The 27,205-nt window shown below is 34.5% G+C and overlaps 1 protein-coding gene across 4 annotated transcripts; it reads left to right on the top strand.

Moving 5' to 3' along the window:
• The first annotated feature begins 1,228 nt into the window (after positions 1-1,228).
• On the top strand, positions 1,229-25,870 carry LOC145816163 (uncharacterized). Of its 4 annotated transcripts, none has more exons than XM_082912420.1 (9): positions 1,336-1,657; positions 3,903-4,648; positions 5,538-7,243; positions 16,297-16,523; positions 16,643-17,306; positions 17,392-17,473; positions 21,973-22,091; positions 22,959-23,032; positions 24,934-25,590. In XM_082912420.1, exons 1-8 carry the CDS (start codon positions 1,444-1,446, stop codon positions 23,008-23,010), a joined length of 3,810 nt encoding a protein of 1,269 aa, XP_082768546.1. In that variant the 5' UTR covers positions 1,336-1,443; the 3' UTR covers positions 23,011-23,032; positions 24,934-25,590. The 4 variants fall into 4 exon arrangements, with proteins under 4 accessions (XP_082768544.1, XP_082768546.1, XP_082768545.1 ...); XM_082912419.1 differs by having other exon boundaries at positions 1,337-1,657; positions 22,959-23,006; positions 24,934-25,870; XM_082912418.1 differs by lacking the exon at positions 21,973-22,091 and having other exon boundaries at positions 1,229-1,657; positions 22,959-23,006; positions 24,934-25,870.
• Positions 25,871-27,205: the final 1,335 nt, after the last annotated feature.

The raw sequence follows: 27,205 nt of genomic DNA, 5'->3' as shown, positions 1-27,205 counted from the left end.
GAAAATAGCTCTATTGGATTTGGGGGTAATTTTCTGCAAAAAAAAACAAATGTGGTCCAACAAATAGTTATTGATAAACGATTGTCTCAGATGTTTTGAAAATTCATTATTTTAATTGATTTTTTAATTTTTTAAAAAAACGATGTATAGTAGAAAAAGTTGATTTTAACTTTTTAATATGCCTTGAAATGTGTCATTAATTTTTTTACGCAAATATTTCATTAGATTGTATTAAAAAAAAAATGAAGAGATGAAAGGAGAATTTCACTTTAAAAAGATTGTATTATATACATTTTTCGTTATGTAATTTTTTTTAATTATAATAATATTTTAGTTAAGACTATGAGATTTTTAGTTATGAGTATGTTTAGGTATAAGTTTTTTTCTTTTTAGTTAAAGCATCTTCAATACTGAATCATTTTTTTCATTAAATTTGAGTAAAACCTTCATTTGATATCAAGTGCCCCAGCGGAGGGTTTTGTAACTTCATCAACCCACCGGTTGACTGGGCGAACGATCGACAAGTGTAATTTTTTTACAAATTTTTACCTTGAGGTAATCATTCGAGGGATATCAAGAGACATCAAGTGGTGAAAATTTAATGGCAATGAACAGTGATTTGATGAATGATCCTCAGTTTGATAAAAAAAAATGAAATCCTGAATTTGATGATGAATTTGATGAATAGTTAGAGGAGCAAAAAGTAACTTTCCATCATCAAATCCATTATCAAATTTATGATTTCATTTTTCTTTTATCAAACTGAGGATTAATGTGCCTTTCATCAAATCACTCTTCATTGTCCTTAGATTTTCACCGCAAATATCTCTTGAATAACTATCTTAAAACAAAAATTTATAAAAAAATTACATTGATCGGCCAATCAATCAATCGGTCATCTACCTAATTGATAAGTAATTTAATGAAATTACAACACACTCATTGTTTGGTTTGTGTTTCTTAAAAATTTTTGAAAAAAATTCTTTACAAATAAGTTTTCAAAAGTAATCAAACTAAATAAATTTTTCCAAAAAAATTTCTCAAAACTTGTTTAGTTTACAAATTTTCTAAACAAATATCTCTCTCATACACATCAAATCAATCATTTTTTTCAAAATTCTCTCACAAAATAATTTTTCAAAACATCTTTTAAAAAAAACTAAACCAAACAACTTTTCATACTTTTTATCTCTAAAACTCATCTCTCAAATCCAAACCAAACATCTCCATTGAATCCCTTCATATCAAAAAAGAATTTCATATCAAAAAAGAATTTCTGGTCAAACTTCTACTCAAATTTACTATTAGAAATGCCTTGGGCCTCAAAAAAATATAAAGTTATGGGTAGCCTCAAAATAAAGTTACAAAACCCAAACAGACAAGTTGAGAGAATCGATCCCTTCCCCGAAAATCATCCGCCGTAAACTTGGTGTAGTCTCTGGCATGGCTTCTTCGACGGAGCAGCAGCCTCTGAAAAAGCGAAAGCTGTACGAGCCATCGGTATCAGAACCAGCGCAAGAAGAAATCCTTAGACGACGGAGAAACAGAGAAGAAATCCGAAGCTTATACGACACTTACAAGCGTATTAAATTCTCTATCTCTCAAAAAGACGCCCACCTCGACCAACCCTATCTCTCTCTCATTACTGCTTCTAGAGGTCAGAGATTTTTTTAATTCTTCTTCCCGATTTTCTTGATTCATCATCTTTCAACTCAACTCAACACAACTCAATTCAGTCTTGTTTGTTGATTGTGTGCTGGAAGTGATACTGAGACATTTAATTGAATTCGTTTGAATTCTTTTTTAGGGCCATGATGAGAGATCCATTTCTTTTATTTTCTCTCCCAATTCAAACGAAAACGGGCTGTTGTTAGGTTTTTTGTTCTTTAAAATGTAAAGATGGTGGGCATTAGGTAGGTGCCTGACCTGAAAGAAAAAAGTGAAAATTTATGGAAAAAAAAAAAAGAACTCAAAGAAAATGGGATGTGTTTGTCATGTAGGTCTCTAGGAGTGGACATCCATATTTGCAAGGTTGTTTACAACGAATTTTCTTGTAAGTTGATGTTCTGAATTCATGTTCAAAGCTCTTAGTCTAGGGTTTTATTCCCTTAGTCTGTGTGTCTACTTTTCTTTTTAATTAGTTTTGGAATGATGATGGGTAAATTTTACAACAATTCTATGATGATGCCATACCAAATCCAAAAGTGTGTTCCTAATCCAACCAAGAATTATGGGATTGAAATTTATGCAAGTTACAGATTCCAGCTACTAATCTTGGTGGGAAATGAAAATGAGAAGAGAAAATTGGTAAAATAAAATGAAAGAAAAATTGAAGAAGAGGAGAGGAAGGAGAAGCATACATGGTTATCGATGCTGGGCTGTAATAGTTTGGGGGAGGAAAAGTTCAATGTATAACTTTCTACATTGGGTTATAATGGTAACCTTCCACTAAAGCTGGTTGGTTAATTGGACCCATAGATACTATTGCTGAGAATAGTTTGAAGTAACACAGATAGAAGTTTCAAAGATTTTAAATGAAGCAAACACCTAGCCCCCAAAGTAAAGTTTTGTAGAGGAGTGTAAATGACCAGGGGCTTCAAATGGATTTGCACTTGTTACTTTTTTTAAGCTTTCTCCCCTAAATTCTTCCCTTTTATGGCTGCTCCCTTGGGCTTGTCAAGTTTCAATTATGCTCTTATGTCCTAGACGTTTGTAAATTATTCGTGTGCATGTGTAGAGAGAGAGAGAGAGAGAGAGTGTGTGTGTGTGTGTGTGTGTGAGTAAATATTTTCTTCATATATACTAATTTAAAGGGATGTCACGGACATGCGGACGCAATAATATATGTATAATTTGGATGAAGAGGGTGAGCAAATGTAATTTACTTAATAAAAGAAAAGCTCTATAATGACTTACTTCGGTTTAGTCAAAAAAAGCTCTATAATGTAATTTTCAAAAAGCAGTTTTTGAGCTTTTTGTTTTCCACGTTTTTCTTGTTGTTGTCTAAAAAACCTAAGGAGCACATGGACGCGGATGCGGATGTGGACACGGATACGTACACGGGACACGGGACACGGCGATTTAAAAAAAATGGGGACACAAACACGACGGGGACACAACAATAAAATATGTTCACATATTTTTATTTACTATCTAGATTAATATTACATCCACAAACAATCAATATTAACAAAAACTAACTCTAATTATATATATATATTTTTTAAAAAAGTACTTTTAAATTAACACTTACAGTTTATATCTTTTTTTATGGATAAGGAAAAAAAAATATTCAGCATCCAATATTCATCAAAAGCACTAAGAAAATGGGAGAAAAGACAAGTTAGCATGTCCCTAGTGTGTCCTCGATGTGTCTCCTGAAAATAAATTAATTAAGGAGACATGCCATTTGGTGTGTTCCATACGTGTCCCTGCTAGGTCCGTAAGTTCGACATGGCTACGACACTTGTTTTTAAGTGTTGGTGCTTCATAGTAAAAAAACAAAGCAAAACAAAACAAAACAAAAATTCAGGGGTTATTTGGGATGATCTAAATAAGTATACTTTTTGACTTTTTCTGAAAAGATGTGCAGAAAAGTAGAAAGGTGATGTGACGCAAATAAGTGCACTTATCTACTTTATGCCAAATAGTGCCTTAGCACATTTTTGTATTTTATTGGGTATTTTTTAAAGATTTTTTTCACAAATATTTTAGTTTTTAGGTGCATCTAGGTTAGGTGCATCTAGAAAGGAAAAACAAAAAAATGAGAAACTAAAATATGAAAGAAATCCACTAAAGATGACGAAACACTAAAATGAGAAACTCAAAAACTGTTTTTGAAAACTCAAAACCAATTAGTGTTTGGTTTTTGTATGCTATTATGAATGCTGCCGACTTTGCAGGTTGTACTAGTGTCCAGCGCATTGTTGCAGATCTCATACCCCGATATGCGTCATACTGTCCAACTGCACTTGAAGCTGCAGCTAAAGTTATTATCAATATGCACAACTGGAGCTTGGCAGTGATAAATAGAGGAGAGGATGCTGATGGTGTTGCATTCGGGACTGCAAAAGCTTGTATATTTGGTCTAGCTGATATCTGTCATACTGCTTCATCGGAGGCACCAACATCATCAGTTATTCAAGGCATCTGTTCTGCTGTTTTCTTTAATGTGCTTACCTTCCTAATATCCTCTTTTGAGGGGAAGGATATTTTTCAGATTATTGATATGGAAACTCTCAAGTTACAAAATTCTGCTGAATTTTTTTCTGAGCTCAAGCAAAAGTTTTCAGATGAAGATGTATCCGAATTGTTTAAATTGTCCAAGTTCCGTGCACTTTGTCTTCTCAAAATTTTCTTTAGTTATCCTAGAAATACACTTGCAGCTTGGTTTGAGCTCTTTGACTCCACTGCAATGGAGGGAGCTCAAAAGGAAGGACATTACTTCCTTAGTCAAGTGACAAGCAGGGTTAATGTTGATGACGTGGCTCATGATTTGGACAATACAAGAAATGAGCACAAATTATCAACAGCTACTATGGTAACAGATGATAAAGGAAATGAAGTTATTAGTGAGGGGCATGTCTCAGATGGCAACCAGGCTCTAGGAGATGCATCTCCTGTCTTAAAGAATTGCTTGCTGGGACTGGTAATACTCCTGAGCTGCTTTAATTTTTAATAGAATTCATGGATGTGCATCTTGATTTCAGTAAAGTTTTATAACTTCTGGTATTGATTTTCTTAATTTCATCTAGCTATGAAGTGACTTAAGTCTTTCAGGTCGATGTTTGAGCTGCTAGATTAAGATGTCTTTCTAGTTATATAACATGGATTTTCTTTCATCTGTATCCGGGAAGGCCTATATTTACTGCTTGGATCGTTTAAATTATCTTTGCTTATGGAAGGGTATTTTGAATTTTAGTTTCAATATGTGCTTTGCTATGGAAGGTTTGTTGTTAACCTTGTAGCATAGCACTTGTTTGACAGATACTTGTCTATTTAGTGTTTTTGTTTTGGTTATTAAAAAAAAACTGTTACCTCTATTCTATATTCATAAAAAGTCCGTCCTTCATTATAATTTTTGGCAATCATGGTAAATCTTGTGTAAATATTCTTTAAAGTTAACTAGAATGTAAAGTTGATACCTTGGAGATAATAGACCTTTTGTAAATGAGAGCTGTGAGGGTAGAATGCATTGATTTTCCCCTATGTGGTTTGTAGGAAGTGGAATTATGGTTTGCTATACAAATGGAGTTGTTTGAAAATAGTTGCAAGAAAAAGCATCTCTTTTGTTACATATAAATGTATGCCAGATATAAATGGTATACGTCTGTTGCTTTCATCATGTGTAGTCCAGGTCTATATTTTTTGCACACTATGAATCACAGAAAGTGGGGAACATTCTGTTCAAAGGTATAGAATCTTGTTGATGTTTCTATATCAAAACAAGTGGTATCTACTGCTGTTAGTTGGATCCTGTTATTGGTTTGTCACTTTGAAATGATTGTGTCTTGTACCTGGGCATTGTTCTCATGCAGGTTGTTGGCAAGGATCCTTCATTGAGAAGGTGGATATTCTCCAAATATAAGAAGTTATGCAAATCAGCATCTTCAGAAGTTGTATCAGAAGTTACATCTGTCTTGGAACAAATGTTTGAATCTTTTACCGAGCTGGTTAAGCTAGAAGACATCCAAGTAAATAATGATGAAGATGATTCAAATCCATCTAAATACATAAATAGACAATATTTGGTTCCTAGGAGGAGTACTAATCAACATGAGAGCTCTTCTGATGTTTCTGGAAGAGATAATTCAAGAGTTCATGATGATTCGGTGGACAAATTTTCAGGTCAATATTTGAAGCCTCATAGCTCATTAGTTCCTCTTGAAACTGATTTCTCGAATGCAAGTTCTAGTTATGATAGTGGTGGCTCAAAGTCAATGAATTTTGAGACTGGGGAGCATGGAGATTTATCCCGTGGTAGGTCTTCCACTCCCAGGGATCTGTTGAACAATCAAATGCCCTCTCCTGTCTCAAGAAAACCATTAGAATTCAGGACTAGTTCATTTAAACATTTAAACCATTTTGGCCAAATTGAGAAGAATCAAGTTTCAAACTTGGATCTTAGTTTACCTGCCTTGAGGTCAACCAGTGGAGGCGTAAATCTTGCTTTTGAATCTCCTAAACATCATCTGGCAGTGCAGCATCCTTCTACAAAAAGTCACGTTATTTGGTACTCTGATGGGGACCCTGCATCCATGGATATTTTCTCAGCTTCTAAACAACTCTGGTTAGGTTCTTTAGGCCCCGATGCATCTGAAGCTCTTGTAAGGTTTCAGTTTGAGAAGTTTGGTCCTATAGAACAGTTTTTATACTTTCCATTTAAAGGATTTGCCTTGATTGAATACAGATATATTATGGATGCAATAAAAGCTAGAGAGATTATGCGGGGATGCTCTCCTTGGGGTGCTTTCCTTAACATAAAGTTCCTAGATAAAGGATTGGGAACCAGGGGAATTGTGAATGGTGTTGCAGTCGGTTCTAGTTGCCAAGTTTATATTGGAAATGTTTCAAGTCTTTGGGCCAAGGATGAGATCCTCCAAGAATCGACGAAAGCTGTTTACAAGGGCCCGTGCATGGTTACTGACCTTACCAGTGAAGGTGCCTTGCTGTTGGACTATGAGACTCCTGAAGAAGCTGCTGCTGTAATGGCACATCTTAGACAGCTCCGTAAGGAAAGAAGTCATCCTATTATAGCTCCGGCTAACGTCGTGAGGCCTATGGATGTTACAAGATCTGGGCCTGCCTCTATTCCTGTTGACTTCAGAAGCAATGATCTTGGAAATAACATAGTTGAATCACCACATGCTCAAACAGTGCTTGAGAGCCCTTCTGACAACTATAATTCAAGGGTGTCTCATTTAGCTTCCTTACTTTCATCATTACGTACAAAATACAACATTACTCACATATCCAGAAATAGCATGAGGGAAGATGATCGATTGCCTACGAGCACCCTTTGGATTAACATTTCAAACATGAGGTCCCCATTCCTTGCAGATGATGAGCTAATGGCTGTTTGTGATCTTGCTATTGGCAGTTTTGGGTCCATTGTTAGGTTGACACGAACAAATATGCATATGGGTTCTTCTTGGTTTGTTGAATGCAGCAGCTTAGATGCTGCAAATGCTCTTTTGAAGAATCTTCGGGGTTGTCCTATGTCTTTCTTCCAGATAGAATTCAGGTTTGAATTGATATTTGTTTCTTAAATTTTGTTTGCTTATGTTTTTATTCGCTGTCTCGTTATAAATTCATGATGTATACTAGTTTACATGCCCCTAGTTGCTTTGATTGACTGATAGTACTTTGTCCATAATTTACATTGCCATAGAGTGGAGTCTCCACTATTCATGACAAAAACACAATGATCAATATGAATCCAGGCAACTCAAATTTGAAATGCTTGTGCTGGAATTATTTGTCATGTGAATAAAAATTGCCTTGGACCCTCGTAATTATGTATTTCTAATTTTGTCCAAATCTCATTTTTTGTTGCACGTATTCTTCCTACAATCCTTGACTTCATATCTAAGAAGCACGGACACTTCTAAGTATGGGTGAGCATTGACTAGGCTGTGTTTGGTTCGGGCGAAGCTTTCACTACTTAATAAGAGGCCTTGTCTCTACCCAAGCCTGGCCTGGCCTGAATATCGGGCCTATATGGTCATCCCAAGCCCAACCTTAAAGAAAATATATTTCCCAAGTCCACCCATCTGACTGTTATTGGTGGAGCCTGAAACAAGAGTGAACCTAATCAGATTAGGAAAAGGAGACTAGGAAATTAGTGTTTGGTTAGATTTGGATTCTAAACTATTTCCTTGTTGGTTATGGTTTTTACTTTGTAGATTAGGTTTTGGTTTCCTTATTAATTTAGGATTGGGTTTAAGACTAGCTCTATAAATACACTCATGTAGCTCTATATTATTGATTCATTAGTTTTGTGATCTTAGAGAGAGATTCACAATAGTGAGATTGAGATAGATCATTGTAGAGAGAGAGAGAGAGAGAGAGAGAGAGAGTTTGTGAGATTGTGAGACTCTTGTAACTCCTTTCATATTGATCTGGTAAAATCCGTTGCGACTCCATGGATGTAGCCCGTTATTTGGGTGAATCATGTAAATCTCGTGTTGCTTTGGTGAGTTTGATTTTCTATTCTTTTATTTCTCCGTTCTAGATTTGTTGTGTGCGTGATTATTTGCTCAGGTCTTAGAGTTTGGTATTAATCATATATACCATAACACGGGCCTCTATATATATATATGGGTTGTTTTTAAAAAATAAAATTCAAGCATATTAATTTCTAAAAAAATGCTTTAAAAGCTATTCAAACATTCCCAACATAAAAAAAAAAATCAGGCAAATTATAGTTTTGCATTAATTTAAAAAATTCATTGGCATAGACCATTAGTGTTGTAGGGGCAAAAGATAAGCATCCATAGTTAATGATAATCATCCACAGTTCAAGTCAAAGTTCTTCAAATAATGTTTCATTAATAACTTTCTTATTTATGATGCAAAATACAGAGAGTTAAACTCCAAAATATAGTCATTAAATAATATCCACAATCATTAATTGATGACAATGGTTTGGTGAGTCATGGTGGCTTTGTTGGTGGGATTTGCAAAACAAGGGACTCAATAGAAATCTTGAGTTGGAGGCACAAGCAAAGCTATAACCTCTGTTGAAGTTGAGGAATAAAAGTGAAAACCTAGACACTCATGATCATATATTTTCCTAAATAAAATAAAACAAAATAAAATATGTAAATATATTATTTTTGGGCTAGGCCGGGATACAGACATGAATCCCAAGCCCATCCCATTTATTAAACTGGCCTAAAATATTTGTTCAGCCCATCCCTATGGGCCAAAATACCCTTCCCAAGCCCTAAAAATATAGGCTTACGAAGGTCAGTGTTAGTGTTGGACATGTGTCCATTTTTCTTTTACCCATGTTCTTAATTAAAAAAAAAAAAAAAATCTTAATTTCAAACATGTGTTTGACACTCATTTTGCGACATGTTCATCATTTCATGGCCATGTCTATCAATAAAACATAAACATGTGACCAACACTTTTTGATTAGTTGTTAACAAGTGATTTTCAAAATTTGAGAATTTGAAATAAATATCTTATATCCTTAAAAAATGTACAATTATTAAGAATAATTATATAGAAGTTTCATATAAAATTAAATGCAAAATGAAAAAGATATGTACATGTGTCAGCAGATGGCTAAGAAGCATGAGGAAAAGGTTGCAATTATATATGTTTGCTACAATCTAAAAATTCATGTAAGAGAAAGCTAAGGAAAATGAGGATATCGGTTTTAAACTATATTATAGTGGTAAGGATAGACACAGGAATAGGGTAGGAATCATAGTTGTCAAGGGTCTTGTAGAAAATGTAGTGGCGGTCATTAGGAAAGGGGATAGGATTATGTTAGTTAAACCAGTTATTGGAGGGAATATAGTGGACGTTATTAGTGCATACGCCCCTCAAGTAGGATTAGATGATCAGACTAAGAGGGATTTTTGGGAGCGAATGGATGAGATCTTACGGGAGATACCTGTAGGAGAGAACCTAGTTATAGGTGGCGATTTCAATGGCCATGTAGGCATAGATAAACTAGGCTATGAAAGGGTGCATGGTGGATACAGGTTTGGTGATAGAAATGAGGCTGGAGAGAGTATCTTAGATTTTGCATTGGCATTTGACGTGGTGGTGGCCAATACTATGTATAAGAAGAGGGAGGAACATTTGATAACCTTTAAGAGTGTGTTAGTTAAGAGTCAAATAGATTACTTTTTAGTGAGAAAAGTGGACCGCCTAAAATGCAGTGATTGTAAGGTGATTTCTGGAGAGAGCCTGGCCTCTCAACATAGGATTTTGATATTGATTTATGTGTTAGTGGGCAATACTAAGCGAGGAAGGATGGTGGGCATCGTAAGACGAGCTGGTGGGCCCTAAAAGTGGATAAACTAGAAATATTTAAAAATAGAATGGATAAGGAAGGTGCTTGGGACTTGGAAGATTATGCTAAAACTATGTAGAACTCGATGATGAGTTGTATGAGGAAAATCTCAAGGGAAGTGCTTGGAGAGTAGAAAGGAACGGGACCCAGCTTTAGGGAAACTTAGTGGTGGTGGGAAAAGGTTCAAGTGGTAGTTAAGGTAAAAAAAAAATGTGCTTTAAAAAGTTGCAGAAGGATAGAACTAAGGAAAACCTTAAGAGGTATACCTTGGCTAATAAGGAGGTTAAGAAAGTAGTGAGAGAGGCTAAGTTGAAAGTTTATGATGACCTATACACTAGATTAGATAGTAAGGAGGGAGAGATGAGGGTATACAAACTTGCTAAGATATGTGAGAGAAAAACAAGAGATTTTAATCAAGTTAAGTGCATCAAGAGTGAGGATCCGAAAGTATTGGTGAAGGATGAAAAGATTAAGGAGAGATGAAAGAACTATTTTGAGAAATTATTAAATGAGGAACATGGAGGTACGTCAATAGGGGAAGAAATAGCCAGTGATACAATAAATCAAGACTATAGGTTGATCGCAAGATTAGAAACTTTGAAGTGAAGATCGCACTTAAGAAGATGAAATCAAATAAGGCTTTAGTACCCGATGATATTCCTATTGAAGTTTAGAAATGTTTGGGTAAAAAGGGGGGCGGTTGACTAGGTTGTTTAGCAAAATTTTGTGGACTAAGAACATGCCAAATGAGTGGAGGAAGAGTATTTTAGTGCCAATCTATAAGAATAAAGGAGATGTCTAGAATTGCAACAACTTTAGAGGAATAAAGCTAATGCGTCATATAATGAAAGTGTGGGAGAGGGTGATGGAACGCCGATTATGAGATATTACAGAAGTGTCTGAGAGTCAATTTGGGTTTATGTCTGGCAAGTCAACAATGGAAACGATCTATCTGTTGAGAAAAGTAATAGAAAAGTATAGAGACATTCATATGGTGTTTATCGATATTGAGAAAGCATATGATAGAGTGCCTCGGCATATAATATGGTGGGTGTTAGAGAAGAAAGGGGTGACAAAAGGTTACATTGATGTGATTAGGGACATGTATGAAGGTGTGGTGACTACTATTAGATTGCCTGCTGGACAGACAAATGAATTTCTTACCACTGTAGGGTTACACCAAGGATCTATCTTAAGTCTTTATCTTTTTGTGTTAGTTATGGATGAGTTGAGGAGAAATATTCAGGATGACGTGCCATGGTGTATGCTTTTTGCAAGTGATATAGTGTTAGTGGATGAGATTAGAGGAGTTAATACAAAGTTGGAGATTTAGAGAAAAACACTTGAATCTAAAGGATTCTAGATAAGCAGAATTAAGACAGAGTACATGGAGTGTAAATTTAGTAACAGTAACAATGAAGGCAGAGGAGAAGTGAAGATTGAGAACTAAGAACTGCCTAAAAGTGAATATTTTCGTTATTTAGAGTCGATTATCACAACGGCGGAGGAGATTGATGCAGTTGTGGCCCATAGGATTAAGGCGGGATGACTTAAGTGGAGATGTGCGTCTGGGGAACTATGCGATAAATGAATACCCACTAGATTAAAATGTAAGTTCTATAAAGCGGCTATTAGACCAGTGATATTGTATGGGATAATGGGACAGATTGTTGGGCAACCAAGAAACAACATGTAGATAAGATTAGTGTTGTTGAGATGAGGATGTGTGGCAAAACTAGACAAGACAGAATTAGGAATGAGTGTATTCGGGAATGGATAGGAGTGGTATCGATAGAAGATAAGTTGAGAGAGAATCGATTGAGATGGTTTGGTCATATTCAACGGAGACCAATAGATGCAATAATAAAGAGATGCGATGCAGTGACGATAGCTGGAAGTGGTAGGAGACCGGGTAAGCCTAGATTAACGTTGGCTAGCGTTGTAAATAGAGATATGGATCTACTTAATTTGACTAACGAAATGGCCTTTGATAGAGTCGTGTGGAGAAGAAGCATTCATGAGCCGACCCCATTTGATGGGACTTAAGGCTTGGTTTGGTTTGGTTTGGTATATATTATGCACACATATAACTATATAATATAAACTATTCTTAGATAATATATATCATGATATAATTATTTGTGGCGTGTTTGAAAACTGTGTTCATGTCCTTTTTTTGGAATTTTTCGTGTGGATGTGTCCATGTCGTGCCATGTTGTAACCTTGTTCCATGTCCGTGTTTGTGTTGCATAACTTCAGATGTTTCTCAGCTGGGGTTGAGCTAGGATGATTTTAGAACAAGGGTTAGGATTACACAATGAACTAAAATATTATATACCCAGTACCCGGTACGAATACCGTAATACGGCAACATTTTTGGAATATCCGTGCTTCATAGGCTATAGCTATAGCACATAAGAGGCAATTGTTCAGTATCAAATTGTGTAGTTCCTCCCCCTATATGTGTAAACATAGTTTGTCACACATTTTTTCTGTAAGGAATGGCCCCTGCCTGCCCACCCAAGCCTCTTCCACTGTTGTTTTGCATTCTATCGGGCCTTCAGACTGGTAATTTACATACTATTTTAATTGCCCATGGACTGAGGAAAAGAAAATTTATTTGCATGCTTTGTCTCAATCTATAGTGATGAATTTGGATTCAAATTTTAATCTAATTGTTCTATTTATGTTTTGTATATTCTTCAGTTTTTCAATTAAATGGATTTAGGTAATACCATGTTTCACCTTGCTTTATCTTGTTTTGTTGTTTTACCTTATATATATTTGGGAAAAATTCATTTTACTCCCTTGTGATTTGGGCATGGAGCACTATACCTCCCTTTCGTTTAAAAATAGCCATAAACACCTCCTGGAATATTTGACTAAGTTGCAATTCCATTAATATTAGCTTAAAAAGATCATTATACCCTTACTAAAATATATAGGTCTGCGGCCCCTGTTATTCATTACATTGTCTTTCTTGTTTTGTTTTGGTCAGATTCTCTCACTTTCCAACATTACCGATTTATATTTCTCAACATTCACAAATAGCTATAACAGGACTTGTCAAAAAGTTAGGTGGTTTAATACCAAACATAATAATAAAAAAATACCAAAATTTTATTTTGTTTTAAGAAAGGATGGATTATCAAAAAATAAAAAGAAAAAGAAAAAGAAAAAATTAGTAAAGAGGTTTTCAAATGACAATTATTATGAAAAAAAAAATGAAAATTGTTGGTGCTTACACCATTTTTTACAATACAAATATATTCTAATACAAGGATTTAGGCCCCTACCTTGCGCTGGATTTACTCAGGCATCATTAGTTTAGTTGGTAGTTCGTACAAAAGTTCAACAATATTTGTTTTCTTTTAATTTGTGAAATTGGTTTTTTCTTTCTTCTTAAAAAGAAATTTCGATTATTTCTTGGAAGGTTGAAAAAGAGTTTGCTCTGTTTTTACATTCTGAATCTTGATTACATAAAGAATAAGCAGATATATGTCACCTAAGTAAATCATTAATATTGTCTTCACAATGTTTGAAAGTAAATCAAATAATTAAGCAAAAATAAATTAAAATTAATCAAACAAAAATTAAGCAAGCAATGTGTATTTTTAGCTCAACTGATTGTTCTTCCTTTCTTTATACTTTTCCCAATCCTTTTGCTTGCATTGGCTTATTTATTGACTAGAAGGGCATCAATATCTTTTTGTCACACCATTTTTATAAGGAAAACATGATTTTTGGCGCGTGATTGCACGTTCTGTCATTCTTAGTGCTTTCTATTTCACAAGAATAGAAGCCTTTCTTTTCTTGAGTTGCGGCAGTCGAGCACTATATATCCACGTTCTCCTTCCCTGTTCCATGCTTCTGCTCTTTACGAAAGGGAGAGTTGAGTGGTGCACCATTTTCTTCATTCAAATCACAAATCAAAATAAGCTATGGCAGGCTCTAATCCAACTTGAAACGAAAAAAAGAAAATTTGACTTGGTCTCCTATCATCATTTCGCTTTGGCACCAAACCCTACATGTTCTTCAAGCCTGAAGGGATCTTGCTATCATGAAAAGGCCACCTATTACCAATTTTTCGTATTTGCCTCTTAACGTTTAGTGAATCTCTAAGGGGCGTAATTAATCCAATTGAAACTGCATTGACATTGGCACATTTGATTTCTTCTTTTCCAAAAGTGTGTCCAAGTCCTCTTTGGTATGCCCTAGTTTTTTTATTCTCAGTTGGATGGAAAATCTTACTGCTGCAACTTAGTTCAAAACCACATGAGGAGTTTTTGGCTATTTTACTATGATAGGGGGGGTTAAAGTTCTAGAAGCCCAAACTGCAAGAAGGTCTATTGGATTTTTCCCTATATATTAAAGCCCTGTTTGGGCTGCTCGAATGTAACTGGTTCTCTAGGCATTGAATATGGTAAAATGTGTTTGCACACATGGTTAAAATGCAGAAATATGTATTAATGAAAAAGCTTCCAAAACAAAAACTAGGTTTTTGCAGAAATGTGGATTCCCAGTTGCTGTTTTAAATTTGCTACCCGTTGTTTTCTTACCTAATTAATCATACTCCAACCATTCCCTTTCTCTCTCTATTTATCAAAAAAAAAAAAAAAAAAAAAAATTACATTTCTCTCTCACCCTCTCACACCAGGCAGGAGCAGTTCATCTGGCCATTGGCCATGGCTGACCTCACGTCCAGCAGCTATGTCACTTTTTTTCTTGTCCTTCTGTGATAAATTTATATGGTTTTTACTTATCAAAGAAAAAATTGTGGTTTGAATTGGTTTTACGGCCCTTTATATGAACCTATGAGAAAAGTTTACTCTTGGAACAGTGGGAGTTGAACCCAAGACATATAACTTGGCCATGTTCCTTGTCAAGAAGATTAGTTATTGCATGCTTATATTAACAAGCATCACGGGCAGGTGTTCTTATGTGTCATGTGCCGAATATAAATTTCATTATTTAATGCTATGCTATGTTTGAATCTAAGATTTATTGAGAAAAAAGAAATGAAAATAGCTTTTCTCCTTTATTTTTCTTGTCACTTTTTTTCCTTTCCGTTTTCCTTTCTTTCGAAAAATCCTAGAACTATAAATATTTATACCACATGCTTGAACATGCAAAACAAATTTTTATATAAAACATGCAATTAACAATAAAGTTATGAAGAAAGAGTATAAAATATGTGCATGTTTAGATGTTTAGGGTTATATAGGATGCTCTTATGGATATTTTCATAATATTTATTATATAACATGCTTGCTAAAGCCTACTCTTTAGGTCTGTAAGTTCCAATTTTTTTTTTAGCAACAACAATGATTTTTTAATGTCATCGAAGTTTAGCGTGACCAAACTGATTGATATTATAACGGTACATTGACATTTCAACATTCCTACATTCCTACTCACTCATTTAGTATTATAGGCATACAGACAGACAATTACTTTTGGTGGCTAATTGCAAATTTTAATACATTTTCTGAACACCAATTATCTGTTTAGTCTTCCATAATATACTCTAAAGTCACCTTTTTACATAAGCTATAGCTATCCCAACAGGGCACCAAGCTCAGAATGGCTTTCAGGCCTTTCTTTACCTTTCTTATATCCGACTTTGAATTTATACGACTTCCACAGAAATTGTTTCAGATAATTAGGATATATTGTTGATGTATTTCCTACTTTAACTCACGTTTTGTGATTGGATATGGAATACTGCTTGGCACCTAGTCCAAAATGGCTTTCAGGCCTTCCTTTTCCCTTCTTATATCAACTTCCACAGCAACTTTGAATATGGAATTCAAATGGATTAAATAGGAAAGGATACTATGAATAATAGAATTATAATGAAATTTACAGTCAACCAACATTCATCAAATTTGAAAAAGAGTCCAAAAAATGGTTCGATCTTATTTATATTTATTTCTCGAAGAAATTGTTTCAGATAATTAGGATATATTGTTGACGTGTTTCCTACTTTAGTTCATGTTTTATGACTGGATATGGAATACTGCTTGGTTACTCATGCCGCCTTCACCATGTTGTTCTCTTTACATTTCTCAGAACCCTTGGTGTTTAGATATACAACAGGAGAGATTTTTTTTAATTAATTTTTTTTGACTTAGATACAATAAGAGACTTGAACTCGGTAATAGACCTATGAAATTCTGCTAACCTTAGCTCTTGAATGTATTCACAATTTTGTTATTCGTCTTCATATTTCACAAGAAGCTTTCCACCTTTTCCTTGAACAGTCAATCTGGGAAGCACCAAACTGTTCCTTTCACAGTAAAACCTGAGAGCAGTGCTCCAGACCTTGCAACACCCAGAGTAACTCCAGAAAACCATGGAACCACAATACAAAGTGGGCATACATTTCAGTCAAACTGGACTGCTTTTGATTGTGCAGGAACACCTGAAGTCGGGGCAAGAAAAGTCGATGGATATGACAATAATGCAATTGTAAATCCTTTAAATGGAGGTGATGTTCTGTGAACTTAGATATGAATTTGTTCTATCAGTAAAGATTTAACTAGTTCTTTCTTTCTGCTGAATGAGTTGCATTCTAATGGCTTTTAGTTTTTCCAATTGAGTTTCCAGGTGGTCATGTTGTTTCTGGCACAACTGATCAGACATGGATGTCGAAAAAACCTGAACTTGAGCTGCATTCTGCACCAGGGAACATTCCATGCATACCCACACCAGCTCAGCCACCTGCTCTGCCACCACCACAGCCATTTCAATCATATCCATTCATGAGACCTATGTATTTTCCTCCAAACAGTTCCTGGGATGCACGCGGTAGCCATCATCTGCCTTTGAACCCAATCTCGTCAGGTGTAGTACCTAATAATCCTCACTTTCATCCTGTTGCAGCCCCTTTTCTACCTGCTTCTGTTACTCCCCTTGCACAAATGCAGGGAAGCTCACTGCAGCACTCCAGCCAGATGTTTCCCCTGCCTGTTGTGCCACCCCCTGTAGCAACCCTACCACCTCCTCAGCCTGACATGCTACCTCCATTACCTCCAACCCCACCTCCCTTGCCTCATTCTCTGCCACCTCTGCTTCCACCACCTCCTAGTTCTCCCCCTCCAGCTCCAGCTCCAGCTGTGGAATCTTCCCATTTGGAAAGTTCTGGACAGTATTTGCAATATCAGTGGCAGGGCACATTGTGTAAAAGTGGGGTTCATTATTGTACAATTTATGCACATAGAGTGGACTCTGATGCTTGCAAGTACTCGAATGCCATTTCTGAGCCTGCGGAGTAATGATTTCATCTTTATTTTGTCTTTGTAAATGACTGGGTGGAGACTAGTCTCTGATAATTTCTTTGACTGACATTTATGCAGATGGCCTTTGAAATTAGATATGACAAAGCGCACGGATTTTCGGCATGTGAAATCAACATTTTCCAGTACCCCACCATATAAAGTGAGTCTCTCTCTCTCTCTCTTTGAGGTTTTCTCATATTAAGTTCTATCTTTCTGCAAGTGAAGTTTATGCAATCAGTTATATAACCCAATTAAAGCTGCTAACTTTCATTATTGATACCATATTGAATATTCCGGTGCAACATCCAGTAATGCTTGGTGCCATGTTCTTTAGTAGCTAGTTCCAGATTTTCAATGATGAATATACTTTTACTGTAAATAAATTTTGTGACATTGTATATTGGTGAGCTACATATTTGTCCATTTTAATAGAAGATTGCTTAATAATATATCTTCCATAAGTGTACAACTAGTGATAGCATTACACGATCTCATATTGGTTGATCAATTGATTTTGTGATTTAAAAAGAAGATTGATTAGTTATATTTCTTGACACAAGTATGCGACCTGTGACAGTACTTCACTTATCTGATATTGCACAATCGTTGATTTCCTGGTTGGCATTTAATATTGATTAGAGATTCTATGGTTCAGAATTGTATTTGGGGTGGCACATCTTATGGCATTATTGTTAATGTTAGGACCTTTGTTTCCATTGCCTCACCCTGTGTTCATTTTTAGGGTAATTTTAACTTTTCTAGGTTGGCTTTAAAATAGAGTGTCATCTTGTGTATATTAAATTAAAGTACCAATTCCCTCATAGGAACCTGAGCTCAAAGAACTGGACCATAGAGTGTAAGCTAACCTTGTTGGTACATCTATAGGTATAAAACATTTAACGTATTCTACAGAAGCGTTTAATATTTATGGGCTCGCATTTTTATTTTCATTTATTATGGGCTATTCTCAACTTTTTGCCATGAACGCTCAACTAATTAATATTTTAGGTTAGTGTCCCTCTTCTCCCCTCTACATAAATCCATGGTGAAGTGTTATTTCTCAAAATTATGGAATTATACCCACTTTTTCCATTATATTTTTTTGTAGCCTAATTTGGTTACTTATAATTTTGCTTGTATAAATTATTTACAAATACGTGGGATCCAAAGGTTAGGTCTATCTCCACCCGTACGCCTCCCATCCTCAACCAATGGGAACCAATACCTATTTGAAATCCAATATTTTTATAATTTACCTTTGAATTGCCAAAATTATAAAACAGGGGGGAAAAAAATTTCATGTGCATTCATGGTTGTTAGAATCTTACGATTTATGATTAAATTCATACAATTCGTAATGAAATCCAAATGCTAAATCAAGATTAAATTGAGAGAGAGAAGGCAAATGCCCTAATTAGGGGTAAAACTGCTAAGGGCTAGAGAGAGAAACTAATCTCTGCTCCAATTACAATGTATATTTTTTATTCCAAAACTAAGTATAATGGATGTTACATCACCTATTTATGTACTGCAACTAATAAGCTATTTAACAAACACTTAGTCTATTTATTATACCACATCATACTCTCCCTCTTTAAGAAACTTGTCCTCAAGTTTAAGTAGCAACTGAGTAAACTCATTGTAATTCTACTCATGTAACCATATGTAAGGAATAGGTGCTGTATTTCCTTACTCAAGAACAAACATGATTCTCTCAACTTAGCCGTCTGCAAATACATTGAACTTCATCCTTGCATCCTTGGCTCAACAACCATAGGTGTGTTCATGTCCTCCCACTACAAAAACTCGGATAGACCTCCATTTCCAAACCTCTTCACCTCTAACCTGCATACTCATGCAGAAGAGTACTCAATCTGTTGGAATGAGACTAATGATTGGCGAATGACATCTTCCAAAGCAAAGCTGAGAATATTGACACAATGATAGGATGGATGATGCATCCACTAAGCAAAACCATGAGAGTAGTTGATCATGAGCTGGAATTCGACATTGAACGCGTTCTTTCCTTCCTCCCTTGGCACAAATGTGAATTGAGCACACAAGAAGCAACCTACTCAACTCAAAACAACTTTGTAGAGGTATGAAAGAGTCCTAACGATAAACTTCAAATAATTTCTTTGAAGTTGTCAAAAATTTCAGTGGCGGCTTGCAATGCGACAAGTCGTCTACTCATTTGTTTCAACTCATCTCTTTGATTATGAATTTGGTTAGCATCAGTGCTCCTTCCAATTGAGAAATTCATCTCGGTTTCTTAACTGAAAATTTGCTGCGTAAGATCTACCATACCCTTCCTGTCAACTGCTACCTCGTTGAGTCATGGACACAAAACAGCCCAATTTTCATGATCGCAGTAATATGAGATCAGTTGAGCACTCCTCAACAGTCCCAGCTTAAACAACCAATTTTACACACTCCAGTGAAGCCACACATAATTATTACAACCTTTCAAGGTGAACCCAAAGAAGAATGGACCAGTAACAAAGGTTGAGTTCCAGCCAACAATCAAGAATGTAGAACTCAGATTTCCAAAGTCTAATCAAGGATCACCAACCCAAGTCAACCAACAGTTCAAGAATAATAATGGAACAATTCAAACAGTTCAGTGTTGAACAGTTCAATCAATTCAAGAACATACTATAAGCAAACGATCCCAATCGGATCCCAATCCCAGATACAGATCCCCCAAATCATAGTATAAGAATTTCAAAACTTGCTCCAAATCAAGAAATTGAGAATTTGTAAACTGAAATCAATTCGAAGTTGAATGAGTTCAAGGTCAAACCGAGAGCTCCAGGTTTGAAATTCAGGGACGAACATGAACTGAAATTGAATCAACCTTTAAGCATGGAAAACCCAAATCAGCGAAGAACTCAGAGTTTGAGATCACAAACTGAAATCGCGATGATGAATCTTGGGCCTTATTGTGGATCGATCTCAGTTCTGGAGTGAAATCAAGTTTCGCAACTTCGAATCAAAAGTGAAATATTATTGCAACTCAAAATCAAGTGCAACTTCAAATCAAAAGTGTTAGGGTTCAACTTCAAGTCAGATTGTGATCTTGTTCCAGGGAAGATCAACTTGCATGTGGGCTACGACTCTAAATCTAGGTTGAATCAGAATGGAACATTAGCGAAAGCATAGGTTCAAATCTCGAGTGGCTAGGGTGTATTGTGAATGCGAACTCAGATCGCGATTGGATGAGCTTGATTGTGAACTCAGATCACAACTAACTAGGCTTCGATGAACTAGATGTTGGCTGGCCAGAGTCATTGCAAACTGGAATCTCACTCCCATGAACTCAATTATGAGATGTGATTCAAGATTGTGAAGACACATCCAAGGTTAGCGTTTCCTGGATCAATGTACGATCACCAAGGACTGTTCAAAAAAATACAACTCTGCTGCAAATAGAGATTAGATTTCGAGAATTAAACTAATATTTGAAAGAGTTTAGGCACAGAATCTTAGGCTCTGATACCAAATAATGAAGTCCAAATGCCAAATCAAGATCAAGTTGAGAGATAGAAGACAAATGCCCCAATTAGGGGTAAAATCCGCAAGGGCTAGAGAGAGAAACTAAGCTCTACTCCAATTACAATGCATATTCTTTATTCCAAAACTAAGTACAATGGGTATTACATCACCTATTTATATACTACAACTAATAAGCTATTTAACAAATACTTAGTTTATCTATTTAACAAACACTTGGTCTATTTATTATACTACATCAATTCGATATGAGTTTCAACCAAAGTGATTCTTTTCACTCTGTTGAATATTAAATTGAGTGAAGCTTACAATTCAATTGTGATTCACTACGATTTGCTACAATTCACTATGAATCATTTTTGTTTGCATAACGCATGAGCCGGCGTCATTTTTGAAAGATAAAAAATGATGTGAATTAATTGTAGTACATGGTTTCATATGTATATACATATATACAATTTAGTTATATTGATATTTATTTCATTTTAAGTACTGTGTATTTTTATATGTATATACAGATATAAAATTATAAATTATGCTAAATAAAATGAATTCTACGATTCATAATTCGATATGATTCATGATTCTCTATTTTAGCTAAACAATTCACGATTTGGTTTGTGATTTAACAACATTATGTCCATGTGGTATGGTCCCAGTGAGCACTTCACCTCCCATTTGAAAATAGCCAAATACCACTCATGTGGTTTTGGACCAAAGTATAACCCTCTATTAATGGATAAGCTGAATTTACAATATTACCCTCTTGTTAAAAATAAGTTTTAAAAAGTTCAAATTTATTTTTAAACCACTAACTCTGTGAGTCGACTCACTGGAAACCATCACAAGACCACCTCATCTCCCTCTTCCTCATTCCCACACAACACCACTAACACGTCATACATCACTGCCACACAACACCACCACCATATCATTCAACACCACATATATATATCTTCAGTTTATTGGAACGTGTGCACAACATATACATTTACACATCAGCCAACATGAAGTTGATCTTGAGGTGGGGGATGAGAGTTGGCAGGCAAATCTTCTTGGCACTTTCAGGTGAATGGAGTTTGCATGTATTTCTTTTTCATATTTATAACTCATCCATCTGACTGACTCTTCCTTTTTTAATATCAGCCTGTGTTTTATCAGCATTCAGGTTTACCATCGTGGAGGCCAAGACCTATGGCTTTCCAAGATTTTGTCACTTGCCATGGTGGTCCTGCAAAGATTATTGAGGATTGCTGTATGGCGAGGTAGGTGGGAGAGATGGTGGGGGAGGTGGCAAGTGGGGTGTCGGGACGGTGGTGGTTAGGGTTTAGTTAGGTAGAAGATGAAAACAACGGAATCTTATTTTTTTCACATTGGAATTCTACTTTGACTGAAAAAAAAAAAAAAAAAAAAAATCTTTCCTGCTCTCAAAACAGGCACATGTGGCACAGTGTTCCATCCATTTGGATGCAAAATGTAGCGGTAGCATTTTAGTTCAAAACTACAAGGGATAGTTGGCTATTTAAAACGTGAAGGAGTGAACTGCTTTGGGACGGAGTAAAATGGTATTTTTCCCTACAAAATATACTGTCCCAATAACAGCATATGCCTTTCCTCCCCTCTTTCATTACAAGTTTTCAGTCCTTGGAATTTTTACTGACCTTTGTTTCCAAATATTCTTATATTTTTTAGATACTTTCTAAAGTCCAAATTATGCATAGTGGTGAGTGATTGCCAAATTTGTTGTTGTCTGAGTAACTTTGAACGTCATACAACTGAATTGCCATCTTGATAGAGAGGTGTAATTAGATCATCAAAGGTCATCTCCGGACACCATTTGCTAGCCCTTTTGTTTGTATTATACACTAATGGTAGGGGGTTTATTTCTGTGTACTTCCAAATTGTCATAGTTTCATAGCTTTAATCTAAAGTTTAAATGAGAAGAGTTCACAAGTGTTCATTGAGTGGTCTTTGCATTATTATTTTATTTATTCTCTTTATTACTTGGTCAGCATTATGTAGAAGTTAGAAATTTTAAGAGTTGAGATATTTCTTAGCTTTTCAAGTTGGTTTGAGTTGACAATGACGTTGTCTGTGAATGTGATATCTCACGGTTCTGGCATGTCATGCAGAGAGAAGTGTGCGTGCTGTTCCCCTCATCTGAAAGTGACCGTAAAGGCGTAAGTTATTGCATCTTTTTATTTTGGTAATTACTCTGTAATTATACTTCATGAAAAAGTGTTTTGAGTTGTTCATTAAATCACCAGATGAGCATTGGAAAACTCAAACCATTCTATCTCGATTTCTTTTGGCCTCAATAAGCATCTTATATATTAAAGTAGTGTTTACCCTTAAAATTTCTCTTATGTTTTACTTACTTGGCGTTGTCTATAGTCTTATATTTTTAAAATACCACACCATAAGGGTTACAAAAAATTATCAAATTAATTTTTTATTTATATAAAATTTAATACAATATAGCCAATCACAAAGAATACTACATCAATTAATCTAGCAATTTTTTTCCTAATCCAATCATCTATTAATTAAAATCATTTATTTTTATTAATAGGTTCTCAAATTGACACATTCTTTGTATATTTGATTTTTGCTTGTAAATTTATTTTATTAATAAGTTAATAAATATTTTCAATATTATATAAAGTTATCGTATATAGTTATTTAAGTTACATTTTCATTAACACATTGCCTAAGTTTTTCTTTCGAATTATATGTTAAAAATATTTTTCATTTTAACTTTTTAAAATATTTTTTTTATAGTTGTACTTTTCGAATATATTTAATTGCATATAAATTAAGAAATCATATTAAATAATTAAAATTACTTTTTAATTATTAATTATCCCTTTAATTTGTTAATTATCTCCACTATCAAAGTGAGTGTTTACTTTACTATGCTATAATTTAACATCATATATATATTTATTTAATGTACACTTTTATAGTACGATAGGTCTAATATTATTTTTCAACATTATATGCATCACAATAAACTTTTTAAAATAATTTTTTATGTTTGTACACAGACATACATATAAATAATTAGGTTAGTTACACCAAGATCCCCTCATCTATCAAAAATATCAATTTACTCCCTTGTCTGTGAACTTGTTCATATTGATCCCTTCAACTATAAAAATCATATAAATGCATCCTTGCTGAAGGTGATCTAGAGGGGTTGAAAGTGATACATTTTCAAAATTGGTGAAAATGTATGGGTTTATAGATGAATGGGTAAAAAATATATGGGTTCATAAATGAGGAAGTTGATATTTGCAAATATTTGAGGGGTAACTAAAATCATCATGTATACTCATTTAATTTACATTTTTATAGCACGATAGGACTAAAATTATTTTTATACATTGCATACCTCGCAACATGATTTTTTTTTTTTAAAAATTATAATTTATAACTTAACTAAAACTATTACATATGTTTATATAAATTACATTTTTATAGCATGAACGAAGTACTAAGATTATTCTCATAGTATTGTATACATCACAACATACTTTTAAAATAAACTTATATATATACACACATATAGATATATAAATGAATAATTTAATTAAAATAAATCTTATGAAATATTACTTCAAAAAAAAAAAAAAAAAAAAATATCCATCTCACGGTTAACTGGTAGTTTGAAAACAAAAAAGAAACAAAAGCAAATAAGCAGTACTGAAAGGGTGTTTATTAAAATATACCATTAATAAATTGTTATAGTTTCGACCTGAATTCAGTTACGTGGATGGACATGATATGATTTTAAATGTCGGAAAAATATATAGGCTCACCATCCTAGCATAACGAAGCTCATGATATATTAATACATTGGGTATTTATTAGTCTTGGTGGTAGGATGTATTTGTATATATATATTTTTTTTAATGATTTGAAGATCTACTTATTTAACAATCATAATTCGTATATTGCCTAGGTAATGATTGCAAGTTGGTAGTCAGCTTTGCTAGCACATGTCAAAGACCTTAAAGATGAACTTTAGTCAGTCAATGATCCAGTGTCTCTGTTCTTTCTAAAACATAGTTGTGGTTGATTTTTGATGTTGCAAAACTTTTGCAGTTTCAGGATTTCATATCATATTTGAAGCAGAGGGAATGTGCTGGCGTTATTAAGATCCCAGCTGCCAAATCCATGTGGGCAAGACTTCTCTTCATTCTCCCTTATTCAGTTGATGTGTGTTCCATGCTGTCTATTGCTCCTAATCCATCAGATTGCCTAATTGCTTTAATTTTGCCTAAAGAGATGAACTTTGAGTGGGTATGATCTTCCTAGTCTATGATAGGGAAGAATAGAGTGGGGAAGGGTGCCAATTCTTACGCACTGTGAGGTTGATGTTTCTCGCACCTTCAGATTTCCATAGTGACTTCAGTAAAGAAGGCCTATTATATGCATCACTGATAAAATCAACTTCGGCAATGCTGATCTGATCTAATGATGTGAGAAGACAATGCCATGCCTTTTCAAATTTGAATGTACTTTGGCATCAGTGCAAGAGAGACTCACTTTCTTGAGAAACAACGATGATATATATATTCAGCTTCTCATATCCGACATTGTACAGAACATTTTTCCTCGGGCTTTTTGGTTGAATTTAAGGGAGATATAAATTAGTTGTGAGATACACTTTAAAAATACTCAAATTTCAACCATCAGGTTTGTCTCTGGGTGGGCGCAAAGTTGAGCTGGAATCAATGAAAGAATGATTTGAATTTCCATGTTTTCATTTTTTTTTGCTTTGTTGATTGTTATTTTTATATTTTCAGGTGGATGATTACTTTTGAGTTTTCCACATTGGAGTGGATACCAAGCCATAGGTTTTATTGGCATTTTGGGAAAAACTCGGATTACATTGGGATTGAGAAACTGAGTTGAGCGTTGGTAGGTAATCAATTAGTCTAGTTAAAGATGGTAGTTAGTCACTAGATAATGTTGTATTAGAAAGGGATCATCGAATGGTATTGAAATTGTGCTGACGAATAGAATTGTTCCTTCAGTTGTGTGTGTATGTTTTCATCTTCCATCATAATTCTTTTTTTTTGCTCTTCCTGAACTTCAGTTTTCAGGTTCTGTTCTTTCATATTACAGAATATATGTTCAAATTTGTATCAAGATGCTGGTAATCTTCTTCAAGGCCAATGGAATGATTGCTCATATTACATTTGCTTCCTTTCTCAAAATTCAAAATTTTGCTTAGAAAAATATTAAATATATTTTTAATAAAACAAAAAATATACTTTGTATACAAATGTATATCAAAATTTTGTTTTCTAATCATGTAAGAGGTGTGGTCAAAGGTGGTCGGTGAAGGTTTTCAATAGTCAACGATGTTTTAGTGAGAGCTGGTGGCCAAAGCTGGTTATTGATGGGTGGAGGTGGTTGTCAGCCGTTAGAGGTGATGGCTGGTGATGGCAGTCAGATGGGGTCATTGACAGCTACGGCTTAAAGAAAGCTAAAAGAGGTCATCAATTGCAGTGGTCCAAACAAATGAAAATAATTTTTTTTTTTTGTTACAAAAATTCAAGTTGTTTATAATATTTTAGAAATGAAATTAAACACCATTCGAGTTTTTATTTACAATTTTAAAAATATATATACATAAATTGAAAATTGTAACAGGTTTCAAATATTGTATTTGTATTTTAGATTTATAAAGAAAAGAGAAGGAAAAAAAAAAATTAGAAAAAAGAATTAAATATGAGTAACCAAACTAGGCATAATCTAGTTGGCCACTATATCTTCCTTAGAGCTTAATCTCAAGGAGGTTATGAGTTTAATTCCCCTTGGAGGGTTGAATTAAGGAAGTGAAAGTACTTAGGTTTGCCAAGGGTGGGGAGATTTTTTTCCATGGGTACGACTCTAACAACTAACATTTGTCGATTAATTAAAAAAAAAAAAAAATTTAAATATGAATTTATATTTTCCATTTTTTCCTGAAATCTTCCTGAATGAATTTTTTGTCAATATCTTATTGCTAATCATATGGCATGCTCGGCATTTGATGGCCATCTAAAAGGAATCTATTACAGTGTACATTTTTAAAAATGGTAAATTATAAATATGAGGTTTGATTAATGTCACGCTCCACTTTTTATTACTCGAATTTCCATTACCAAAGTTATTATTATAAATTCAATTTCAGAGATGATACACAGAAGCTCATTATAATTACAAGGAATACCTAAATAAGAATTCCCTCATTCGAATTATAAAATGAATGCAACATAAATAAATAATTAATTAATTTGTCCGTAGGCTTACATCGTTTAATCCTGGAGGAAGGGTTTAATCCCGTTTTACATCAATGGCATTCCGCTTATAAATAAAAGGCCCC

Source organism: Camellia sinensis, unplaced genomic scaffold, assembly GCF_055761805.1.
Source record: "Camellia sinensis isolate YWXY unplaced genomic scaffold, ASM5576180v1 Unanchor3, whole genome shotgun sequence".
NCBI classification, from domain to species: Eukaryota; Viridiplantae; Streptophyta; class Magnoliopsida; order Ericales; family Theaceae; genus Camellia; species Camellia sinensis.
This window is presented reverse-complemented; position numbering and strand designations above follow the sequence as displayed.